Source organism: Bemisia tabaci, chromosome 9, assembly GCF_918797505.1.
Source record: "Bemisia tabaci chromosome 9, PGI_BMITA_v3".
Lineage (NCBI taxonomy): Eukaryota > Metazoa > Arthropoda > Insecta > Hemiptera > Aleyrodidae > Bemisia > Bemisia tabaci.
The window spans coordinates 4080350-4093418 of NC_092801.1; the positions used below are offsets into that span (position 1 = coordinate 4080350).

At 41.3% G+C, this 13069-nt stretch overlaps 1 protein-coding gene across 1 annotated transcript; it reads left to right on the plus strand.

Annotated features, from left to right (window-relative positions):
- Positions 1 to 259: 259 nt before the first annotated feature.
- On the plus strand, positions 260 to 10221 carry LOC109041165 (uncharacterized). The gene is made up of 4 exons (XM_072304238.1): positions 260 to 531; positions 4764 to 5008; positions 6970 to 7174; positions 8624 to 10221. Exons 1-4 carry the CDS (start codon positions 337 to 339, stop codon positions 9503 to 9505), a joined length of 1527 nt encoding a protein of 508 aa, XP_072160339.1. The 5' UTR covers positions 260 to 336; the 3' UTR covers positions 9506 to 10221.
- Positions 10222 to 13069: the final 2848 nt, after the last annotated feature.

Sequence of the window (13069 nt, forward strand, 5' to 3'; positions counted from 1 at the left end):
GAAAAACAAATCTGAGGGGACAAACGATTTCGCAAAACTCCCCGCATCCGCAGTAAATTTGAAAAATCATGTGAAAAAAACTACTCAGATTCCGCGCGGAGGAGTGGATTTCAGACTTTTTTGATGTGACCAACGTAATTTTCGAGCGAATTCACTCTCAGAAAGCATATTCACTTGGCTGTGTCTACTTGCGTCCCACATACCCGATTATTCTAGATTTTGGAAAGAATTCTTACAAAATTTTAGTTTTCAGTGACGTTTCGTTCACTGTTTGTGATGAACATATATTTATGATTCTTCCTGATCATGAGCTGCATGGTTTTTGGTCACAGGTAGATGCGTTTATGTCTGATCCTAACATTCATTTCATGGTTGACTCTCATCGGAGAGACCGGCTGTGTTTACTACGTTGAAATTCGCGCAGGGGCTAAACTTGACCAGGACAACGACGATCGATCGCATCAACCATACGTGCCCCAGTTGAAGGCCGGATTGTACATCTGCAGGAATGTGGAACTTGACATGGGCTGGGTGAGATTTTAACTTCGATCAATTTTCCTGAGGTAACGAAATTCAGTATTCGGTAATGGAGATGTTCCATGTCTGAGGAATTTGCGATTTGAGTATTGATGCTTATGTAAAAGTTCGCCAGAGACACGATGGTGCCTCTGGTTTTCTCTGAAATCAACTCCCAAGCTCAAAAAACGCTCAGAAAGTTGAGGCTGTAATAGAGGAGATATCCCACGCTATTCTGCGAGTCCACGTCTACATCAAGACAAACTCTCCATGCAAAGATAGGGAGCAAATACATTGACACGGCTGCCACTTTATTTGGGGACTCCAAAACTGAACACGGCAACCCTGCTAATGTATTTGCTCCCTACCTTTGCATGGAGAGTTTGTCTTGATGTAGACGTGGACTCTCAGGGTAGAGTGGGATATCCCCTCCATTTTGGCGTCAACTTGAGAGCTTTTGTTGAGCTCGGGCGTTGATTTCAGAGAAAACCAGTGGCACCATCGTGTTTCTCGCGATGTTTATGTTTGATGTTTTCTACATCAAGACAAACTCACCGTGCAAAGATAGGGAGAAAATACATTAGCAGGATTGCCGTGTTTTCAGTTTTAGAGTCCCCAAATAAAGTGGCACCCCTGTCAATGTATTTGCTCCCTATCGTTGCATGGAGAGTTTGTCTTGATGTAGAGGTGGACTCTCAGGATAGCGAGGGATATCCCTTCCATTACGCCATCAACTTTGAGAGCTTTTTTGAGCTTGGGAGTTGCTTTCAGGGAAAACCAGTGGCGCTATTGTGTTTCTTGCGAACTTTTACAGAATAATCAATAGTCAAATCGGAAATTCCTCACACATGCAACATCTCCATTCGATAAAACAAATGCACCAAAGTACACAAATATCAATGGTGGTGAACCCAATATCAATGACGAAAGCTGCTGCGATAGTGAAGAGAGCCGGAAGAGCAAAACAGAAGTTCTGAAAAAGTGGGCTCAGAGGCGTCTGACCGAAAAATCTTATTGAAAGGAGCCTCCGTTCTGTTTAAATTGCCACCAATCATGCGACAGACTCCTAAAAATCGTTTGGATGATTAAAAATCGACCGATTCCATTTTAAGTACAGGAAAAAGGTATTATTCGTTTTCATATTGGGCTAGTATTTAGCAAGACAGCCGTGAGTGCTATCCTCGGCATGCTTTCGTGGTTGTGTTTAGGACACTAAAGGTGATTTGACGGTTGCCATTATATGTGTCAGAGTGACGTGCGATATATCGTATCAATTCGTTTCATAATTTCAGCTACTTATCATTTTTTTTCGAATTTTAAGATCATATTTTCAGGTTAGAAATGGGCTGAAGAGAGGGTTTTTGCGTTTGGCCCAGATATTCCAGACCAAATTTTCATCAAAAACCAAAGTCTGTCATCGGTGTCAAACTCGCTCCTAATGTAAACAAACGAACGTAGACATAGTCCGGACATAAACAAAGCGGACCCAGAGCGGACTTCCTCGAGATGTTCCAGACTCAATTTCTCAGCGTTAGCGTTTCTTCACCTCGACAAAAGAACTTTCGTCCGTGTCTAACATTTATCCCTTTCGTAAAATCAAATATCAGTTACCCCGTTGATCTGTTCATGGTGATTTCAAGTGAAATTGCGGCGAGATACTCCAGACTCCTAATGTAAACAAAGCGGCCTGTACCTGGTCGAGATGTTCCGGACTCATTTCTTCATTTACGTTTCTTCATCTCGACCAAAGAAGTTTCTCGCGCATTCAAAGTAACATTTTCCGGTTCCATTGTTAGAGAAGAAACAAGTCATTATGTTGTAAGTTAGGATAATATTTGTGTTGATTAAGTGGCTTGAGCATTGGACTACCTGGCTGCGCCTTGCATAGGCTGCCTCTATATCAAGATGATTGGGAGAAAAGCTTACTGGTTGATGTGCGAATCTGAATCCTAAATCCCTAGGAACGGTAGTTGTGAAATCCAGACGGATGTACAATGCTAGGTACCTTGCTCCTCACTCACTTTCTCATGGATGTTCGCTGGTCTCTCCAAGGTTCTGGTTTTGCGATGCGTTGAAGCCAATGCTTTAAGTTTAGCTATAACAACTAGGCTTCGGAGATACTAATTAACAATCCTAGCAGTCACCAAATTCTCCAGCAAACCCGCATAGTTGTCTATTAACAGCTGAAGAAGCAATGGAAACCGTATTTACCTATGACAACAAGATTTTTTCCGTTGGAACTCTGATAGTAAGTATGAGGGGGAACCATCACCTTTAAGGCACGTTTCTCCATGAATTTTCTTGTTTTTTGGCATCAAACTAAGTAGAACTCAAGGAAAATGAGGCAAGACTTTACAAGTTACCATGTAAGGTTCATCTGCTGAAAAAATAGAATAAAGTCTAAAATTCCTAATGAACATCACCAAGATGGTTCTGCCACCAGCAGTTCATTTTGTAAGGCACGGATCAAATACTGTGGTTATCTATTATTCTCACGGTGCCCATCAAATTATAGGTAAGAAACCTAGTCCTGTAATAATAATGGCATGGAATGACGGGCTCTAATTGGTGACTTGACCATCCCCAATAAGTTATCGAAAGAATTTACTTCTTAAAAGATCCTTTGCGATTAAAGCCAAGTAAATTTGCGGATGAAAGTCCCGTGTGATATGTGAAGTGTACTTATTCAAAGTAATTTCAAAGGGAAGGGATGAAATGTTCAAAAGGTAACGTCCAAATTTGCAAAGTTGTAGAGGCGCTAGGCACAAATTGGATAAGGTGCCGCTAAGTAATTATTAAATGAATTTTTTATTGTTATTAATTACGGAAAAGAGGAAAAGAGAATCAGGCCGAATGCTGCCGAATGCCAAAATCAGGTACACTCTACTACAGGTATGGACAAATGGAATTTTAGAAAGTCGTCAAAACGCGTAGATTTGACAGCATCGAGAGTACGACTGCGAAGACACACGCGGCAAATGGACGGTACGACTTCATACGTCACTCGATCGCCGATTTTCTCAGTGCTGCCACTTCGGCACCCCGTTTGTCCATACCTGTAGTAGAGTGTACCTTGGCCAAAATCCAAAAATTCGAAAAGTGTAGGGGCCGAACCTTCTTTGAGATTACGGGCGGCGAGCGGCAACCTGATTGGCTACGAAGATTGCCGAGCATGGCCGAAGGCCTACTCGCCGCTTGGTAGGTGTTGACGGCGGTTTGACAAACAGCAGTTTTTGGTGAAATGTGGTCCGGAATATCTGGGCCAATCTGTTCACTCTGAAGAGAGCGGAATAACTTAAAAGTACTCTTTTCATTGGCACTCTGGAGAAAAAATGTCACTTATTGCTGTTTTGCCTGAAACTACGCCATTTTTTGTGCACTCATGACTTGCTCGTATGTCTCGTTTTCTTCAAAAAATAGGATGAATTTTGCTGTATTAAGTGGTTCTGTGATTTAATTTAAAAGAAATTGGAGGGATTTCGAAGGAAACTCCATTTTGAAAATTTGTTAAAAACTTATCGTATTATTATCATTATCGAACAAAAACTCGTGAAAATTTAGATAAAATGTCGAGTTTGTCGAATGCGATTTTATATAGGTTATTCAAAATTCACGCACTACTGGCCTTGAGGAGGGTGGCCATTTGAAATTTTTGAGTAGCCCCCCGCCCCCCTCCCTCGGAGAGGATAAAAAACTGGAAAGTGCCTAAAAAAGTTTCCCCCTCGATATGAGGAAACGTCTTTAACCGCAAATCGATATCATAATTAGAACTAAAGTTATGGCCAGTGTTGCGTGACTTTTGCATAACCCTGTATAGTGATGAAATTGCGACAAGATTGAGGATAATTGCTGAGATGTTTACGATCCTAGCAATCTCATCGCCAAAAAATCGGAAAGAAAACGAAACTCAACTTCAAAATATCGCGATTCTTCCGTTGAAAAATGCTACTTAGGATAACGTCGCATTTTGGGAATCAGTTGATACAGGGTTATTCAAAAGTTACGCACCACCGGCCATGAAGAGGGTGGCTATTTGACATTTTTGAGTCGCACCCCGACCCCCTTCCCCCTGAGGCGGTCAAAAACTGGAAAGTACCTAAAAAAGTTGCCATCTCAATATGAGGAAAAACGTCGCAAACCGCAAATTGATAGCTTAATTTGAACTAAAGTTATAGCCAGTGGTGCGTGACTTTTGAATAACCCTGTATGTTTCTTCCCTGGAGTGAAAGTTTTCCTCGACTTTGCAGAAAGGTATCTGGTGCGAATCGGTAAATGCGGCCCAACGGCAGTTGATCTACGAGCAGGCGACGTTCTTCACGGCCTACCGTCCCGAGTTCGACATCGGGCAGACCATCTTCCTCGACAGGCGGGACATGATCGAGCCCCCCACAGTCATGTCCGTCGGGTTCCACCCCAACTCCCCGGACTCGCCGGGCATCGACGCCTTCGCCCATGCCACCGACAAGATCGTCGAGCAAGTAGAGTTTCTCAGGTGAGAAGATCGCTCCTCCCCCCCCCCCCCCCCGCACAATGGATGGAATCAATGGGTCACTAAACCTTGTTTATTTTATTCAATATTCTGAAAGTACAATTTGAGTAGATAACGTGGTGATTTTTCCGCATTTTTATGGAGCCGAAATCGCGGAGAAACCCACTTTTGAAAAATCTAAAAACTGCAAGACATTTCAAACGCACCCGAATGGCGGGAAACTGACGGTGTTGACGCACTGCGGTAGGCATACCGCAATCTTCTCTCATTTGCCTCTGATGTTTGTGAAAATAAAACGTGTTTCAATGTGGAATTGTTGCTCGTTTATTACAGCTAACATATGAATGAGATTCAAGACTTGAATTCAAAAGATATAATTTCGACTTTAGTATTGTTTTCATATACGAAGAGTAGATAGACATTTGATTGAAGTCGTGGAAACCCGTGCCCGCTTCTGATTGGTGCCGGATGACATCATTCGGCGCGGCGCGAAACCGGGGCGTTTTAAATTTGCGTATAAGTTGAGCGATTTGAACTGCGCGTTTCTCGGTTATTGAGTTACTTGTTCGCGTTTTTAATGTGCGCATCGTGTTCTACGCGTCATTTTCCATCAGAAAACTATATTCGCAAGTCAAAATTCGTTCATGGTTTAGTGACCCATTGGAGACGTCGGACAAAATTTAGAAACTTTAAACGCTCATAACTCCGTTTATACAGAACTTAGAGGTTTTAAAAGTGGTTCCATTGGTTTCCTCATGAAATTTTCTTCTAGAATAAATCCTTAAAATTATTTAAAGTGCGACGGAATTAACATCAAAATTTGCGGTGTTAGTCCAAAAAACCATGTCCGACCTCTCCCACTGACTCGATCCATGGTGCGCCGCCGCTGGTTAAACTGCTCCCCTAAAATGGGTGTAGTACGAAGGAATTTCTTTAAATTTCTTCATGGAATGCGCAAAAACGACCTCTGATAAAAAATTAAATTGCTCGGTTTTTGGCAAAATGATTTGGCTTAGTTCCTTTCTGCTAAAAGCGCCACAAATGGATTGCATACTTGAATATGGAACCACCGTTCTTGACTCATTCTTGAAAGCACTTAATTGCGCGAGTAGACCAATATTTCAAACGTCGTTTCTAAAATAAATCGGAAATTGTGATTCCTTGCTCTACCGTGCAACGCAAAAACGCCGTAAACGCGCATTTTAAAATTTTTGGAAGCAATGCGTCATAGCAGAATTACTTGTGTACTTTGGGACGATATTCATCCAGAATTTTTTCTCGAATACTGTGAGGAAAGTAACATGAAAATTTGAGGTGCATATGTAAAACCATTTTCATTCTATAAAAAGACAAGTTTCAAAACACGTGGGAAAATCTTGATGGATTGGGGGGGGGGGGGGTTTGCTCAGCACGGCAGTATTGCAACATAAAGTATACACAGCAATAGTATTTTAATAAAAACTGGTTTCCCTCTATTCGAATGTAACATTTAATACATTAAGGAAAAAATTCCATACTGACTAGTTAGGTTTTAGGATACCGGTGACTTTGAGCGCATGAATCTTCATCAACAGAGAATTTGCAGGTGTCTGAAATTTGATGAATTTCGTGTTTCAGTGGAAACTACTGAGTGAACTGAACACGAGGATACCCTTGGTTCATGAATTGAACAATCATTGGAGAAGATATGACAAAATGATCTAATCTGCTAAAATACATGTGTTTAAATGGGGATTGCTCCCAGATGACGTCACTACGCGGTGCACTTTCTCACTTTTAAATATATTTTTATACTGTTTCCCATACCTGAAAAAAAATAATAGAAAATACCGCGAAATCAGCTCTTGAAGCAATTTCAGATGAAGCAATAAAACATTTGTATGCAAATTCTCCATTGACAGCAACAGGAAAAAATGTCCCAAAATGTGACGTAAGTAACATATCCACGTCCTGGTTTCCTTCAGGAGAGCCTCCTGCCTGCCGTTGGAGTGGGACGAAGACGTTTTCGAGAATTTTCTGGACTACGTGTTGTGCAACGACGTCATGAAATGCCTCTTCAACCAGCCCGACGTCGTGATACAAGACATGCTCCCAGCTGTGCAGGATGCTGTAAGGAGGATCAACTGGATTCACGAAAAGCACTTGAAACTAAAGAACCGGGTGAAGAAGGTACGCAGGTAGGCTTTTGCTTCTCATAACTTCACTTCTGCAACCATACGCACGGGTGGGTGAAACTGCAGCGACTTTATGTGAGAGATTTTCAGCTAAGAGGGATTTCTGCAATGAAAGAGTGCCTCAGAGCATGGGAGTCGAAAATGACATCGTGATCGACGTCATGACCATTCTTTAACTCATGAGCCCTGTCCACAACTCTCTTGTCACATACCTACGGCTCACGAGTTAGCGCTTAGTTCCTTTTGATTTAATGTCAAATCCCGCTTTTCCATTTTCTCAAAAGGAACTATATCCACTGACCACATTGTTTCTTATGCAGCTTGCACAAGCACACCCCTTCTTTCCACTTGCACATAGTTCATTTTAGCATTAATACGTCCAATGGACCACTAGACAAGGTACGAATTTCAGCATTCTGATACATACTTCTGAACTTAAATTTCACGTAGAATACGACGCGCGCAACGAAAATTACCGATATTAACTCCTTCCGAAGATATTTAATGATTCTTGATGCGAGAATTCAAACCACCCGCTCATGAAAACTCAATGCTCTGCGCCATCGTGCACACACACATTCACACGATTCACATCGTGCGCTAAACGTTATCATGACAGTCTCTGCGATATAAAAATCTGGCGACCTCAATCTTGACGCTTTGGCTCAGCTGTAGCAGATTGCTTAAAGTTTGAACAACACATGGTGGGAAATGAACATTGCTCGATTTAGAAGTTTGTTGAAACCGTTGTTGTGCGCAATTTGACTCACGTAGAGCTTGAGTTTCTTGTGAGCGGGCAGTTCAAATTCTTCGTGACCAATGTGAAATAAAAACGTTAATATCTTCGTTTGGAGTTTGTTTCATTACTTTTCGTTGCGCGAAACGTGTTTTACGTGTAATTCTGGTTAAGAAACATGTATCATAATGCTTAAATTCGTACCTTGTCTAGTGCTCCGTTATTAACTTTTTGGTCAACATCATTGTGCAAGGCCACTCAAAATGGATACAGAAGAGCGCCTTCAAATCAATACGTAAACCTAATGCAAAATTCTGATACCACTATTCGTGCGTCACGGCAATCATTTTGCATACCCGGCAAATTGAAGGCGAATCATTGACTTCAGGCAACGGGGTAAGAATTACAATATTGTCATTCGATATTCACAGGGAGAAAAAACAGGACGCCCTGGCAACTAAGAAGCCAAAGCCGGGGGCCGCCCCCCTGACCCCTAAGGGGCCAAAGCCGCCCCCCCCCCCTTGGCCCCTAAGCAGCCAAAGACGGGGGCCGCCCACCATGAAAATACACCACACATGAAATTCTGGTTAAGAAACATGTATCAGAAAGCTTAAATTTGTAGCTTGTCTAGTGATCCATTATTGCTTGAAATGTTTATTGTATTATTTATATTGTTATATTATTTGTGTTTATATTATTATTTTCAAGGCCATTAACCTACTGAGAACCATGACGCGCTCAGGCTCCGACAGCGACGAAGACCTGCCGATCCCCTCCATGGCGCAGTTGCGGGAATTCATCAAACTCATGGTCAACAAACTCCTCGATCCGTGCGCTTTCTTGAAGTTCACCGAGAGACGCGCCGACAGACTCCGGGTCAACAGCAACTGCAGGTTCTACTGCCGATTCTTCAGCACGGCCACCGACGTCTTCGGCCCGAACGTCCCGCTGCAATGCACCTACCTCGTCGGCGGAACGTGCTCCCAGAACGTCTGCGTCTGTGAGCAGGACGTCAAAAAGGACCCGGTTTATTCCGGGAAGGTCAACATGCTCTTGTGCGCTAATATATTCAGACGCAAACTCAATAGGATTGATCTGCCTATAGACTCTACTTTGCCAACTAGAAACTACAGCCCTGATTCTGAGTCGTCTTCTTTTAAGGAGTTTGTCTCTGACACTGATGGCACACCCAAGTCGAACCTCCACCCTCAGTCTAAACCCACCCCTAGGGCTCAATCCACCCCTAGGGCTCAACCCACCCCCGAGGCTAAATCCACCCCTAAGGCTCAATCCCCGCCTAAGGCTCAATCCACCCATAAGACTCAATCCCCCCCTAGGGCTCAATCCACCCCTGGGCCTCAGTCCACCCCTAAGCCTCAGTCCACCCCTAGGGCTAAGCCTACTCCTGGAACGATCAACGCTCCTAAACCTAAACGTCGAGCTTTGTATAAATCCCTTCCTGCCACTTCTCTCCGAACCGCTAAAAAGTCTCTCAAACGCCTCACGCCTTACCTGGCAAAAGCGTATAAATATGTTTCGGATGTTAAGCTTCGCTATAGTAAGACTCAAGACGATGAAACGCCTAAGTAAGTGAATGCATCAATGATTGAACTACACAGCGAAAAAAAAGTAAAAAAAGTTAGTAAAATATTGTAAAAAAAAAGTAAAATTGCGTTGAGCCTGGCAAAATTTGGTATTTTGGTGTGCATAATTTTCGATATTTTAGTGGATTCTTTGGACTGGGAGGGTGACTGAGATGCTGATTGATGCAACACTATACCTAATTACGATCATTCAGGAAGGCAACTGCAATCGCGTTTCGGGTCCGATTGGGCCCATCCTTAGTGCAACGCAGCCTCCAGTTTTATCTGCTCATTATTTATTTTCTTCGTGTCATATTTCATGTTTAATTAAATGATTAATTGCTAGACTTTTTGAAATGTATGATCTATATACTTTCTTCCTTAATTGTAGTTTTAATTGAGTTCCTGGAAATATTGCTTTATTTTTAAGTGTTACTGATTTCTGATGTTATTGCACTGGTTATACATCTGGTTACATTGCACCCAAATGTGGAAGAAGGTTTAACTTATCTTCTAAGATTCTTTCATAAATAATTTGAATTAAGTTTGGTCGGCCACATAAGTGGAGCAATGAAGATTTACGAGAAAATTGAAATCTCTCAGCATCACTGCGACAAACAAACAAAATTCAGAGGCTGAGCTGAAAAATTATAAAGGATACTGCTCAACTTTTTCATGCGCAGATGCAACGTGGCACTGATGAAAAGAATGCTAGGAAGAATGAGAGGGTGAGAGGGAGGGAGGGTCATGTCCTGTGCCGCTTCTGATTGCAAGCAAAATGTACATTTACCTTTTTTGCTGGCAAAGATTCCTTCTGATAACGCCGACTAACGTAGAGATTTTTTGTACCTCCGAACTTGAAAAATGTTTCAATTTTTTTCATTTATCATGAAAAAACGGCAAAAAAAGGCCCGAATGAAGTTACCTAAATGTTAGACATTCACCTCTCTTCCGCCTCAATCAGCTGAGGGAAATATGTTATTTTCCTATAATTGTGGGGAAGGGGGCGAAACAAAAATCACACCTTAAATAGATTTCGTTTAGCTTTAATCGATTCAGAGAAATCTAAAAGTGTAATTGAGTAATTCTCAGCAAGAGGGCACTCGTGTGCAGCATGCGATGGAGATTTTTCCTCGATAAAATGAAAATTAAACAAGTCATCATCGTCCTTATTTGGTGGATGAAATTAGAGTACCTACAGGGTTTTTCAAAAGTTACATTCTGTAACTTACCGAAAATTCACTTTAATTTGTTTTTTGTTTTTTGATTGCAAAGGAGGTCGGCAGTTCGTACAGCAAGATATTTCTAATATTACAACTGATTATGATGAAAATCTAGCGCAGGGGAGAAAACTTAACAAGAGATTTCTGTACTGTGAGCTGATAATGTTCTGCTAAATTTCTTATTTTATGTTAAAGTCTTACTGAAAGACGGCTTTCAGCCAACTTACTTTGGGTCTTATTCTGTAACTTACCAGAAATTCCTTTTAATTTTGTTTCTTGATTGGTGCGTATTATACTTAAAAGATGCCTAAATGTTTTAAAAGTTCGCTAATTATCAATGATTTGTCTTGTTTTCGGGCTCATGCCCGCACGCATAATATCACAAAAAATGATCAGGTTTTTTGTGCAGAAGAGGAATGTGGGATACATAAATTATCAAATTTAAGTAACTTGATGAGGCATTACATTGAATTTCACGGTTATGCTAGGTCAGCATGTGGTAGCCAAGCTGCAGCACAAGACTATGCAAGTATGAATGATCCAATGGAATTGGATGATGAAGTTGCTCAACAAGATTGTGCAAGTATGAATAATCGGATGGAAATGAACGATGAAGTTGCTCATAGTGATCAGATGACACATCCTTTTCACACATCCCCCACATGTGAAGATGAACAGAAAAAACCTTTGTCCCCTAAACCAAGAGGAAGTAGATATATTTGTATCCAAACTCTATGGAAATCCCAGAATAACTCGTAAACAAGTCCAAGAAATTATTTGATCCTCGCAAAATGTATTACAATGTATAGAGAATTTCCTAAAGCAGCCCATTTTAGAATAATTACAAGCAGCAAACGCCGGCCCAGATTTAACCTTTCATTGGAAAGATATCCTTGATTCTCTTGAAAAAACTTTTGGAAGCTGTACGCTCCGAGCAGATAAGGCTAAAAACTTTCCAAGAGGAAGGCACTTACATTGAGCCGATTGAAATAAAATTTGGTTCTAACGCTGGAGCAGTTACCTCTCAAGGTGAACACTCGCTGGAAATGGTAACATTTACAGCTAATTTTATTCCTCTAAGACGATCTCTCAAAATATTCCTTTCTCAAGTAGAAGTGATGCCAATAATTCTAGATTTTTTACAAGAAGTAGGCGACGAAGAGCATATTTCTTCACATTAAATGCATGCACAAGCTTGAAAAACATATAAAACCGGTTGTCAGTCTCAATTCGTCCACCCTCTTTTCTGGTATTCAGATGAGTTTGAATGTGGCAATGCATTAGGGTCCCATAAATTCATACGCAATATAAACGGCAATTACGTGTGTATGCCTTTTCTTCCATTCCACTTAGCATATACATTTCGGAATATTTTAATGGTGTGTCTGCCATCACAGTACGGATAGCAACATTTTTGCAATAAAAAATTGTATCAGGGCATTTTTGATGAATTTACATACTTAAACGAAGAAGGCATTAGTGTCGAAACGCCTTATTTTACAGGCTCAGTCTATTTTAAATTGGCTTTGTTTTGCGGAGACAATTTGGACTTGCACCAAATGTTAGGCTTCATCCCCGGGTTCAAGGGTAATTTCCCGGGTCGTTTTTGTAAAATCCATAGGGCCGCTATGAGAGGTTATAGGACATTTCGTCAACGATTTTTTGTCCGAGCACTTGTTTTTTCCAGTAGTTTAAGTCCGCGCGTTTTTTCGGCAGGGGAGTTTTGGTCCACTTACCAATTATTGAGACTCAAAGTTAATTGGTCTACATTTAAATACAAACAACATTTGCCCACGACGTTTTTGGATGAAATGTATAATGTCTCGGAGGAATGAGGGTTTGCTCGTTTTTTGCTTGTTAGGTTGGCCAAACGGAAACAAATATATAATTGAGAATTTTGGAGTCAATTCCAAGAGGGAAAATTCACTAAAACTCTCTACACCTCTTTGGTGCAACAGGACTTAATTAACTTTCAAGAAAATCCCATCTTCTTGTACCTGAACTGGATGAACCTTTCGATTTTTCTCAGCTAAAGGCTTTTAGATTTTTCCTGTGTACGATAACTTCCCGACGGCGGCTCCGACGTGCCGCGGCGCTTCAAACTACTATTTCGCCATGAAGGTGTTGCACAGTATCATTCAATATTGAAAGCACCCCAACGTATCATGATTGATGGCATCTTTCAAAATAACTGAAGTTCCTTCGCAAATTAAATCGAGTGATGACGAGAAAAAGAGAGCTGTCGTCAAAAAACTTGCTAAGTCCTAGTATCTGGATCCAGTAACGTTTAGCATGATTTTTGAACTTAAATAGAAGAAAAAGTGACTTGATTCAAGCAGACATATGCT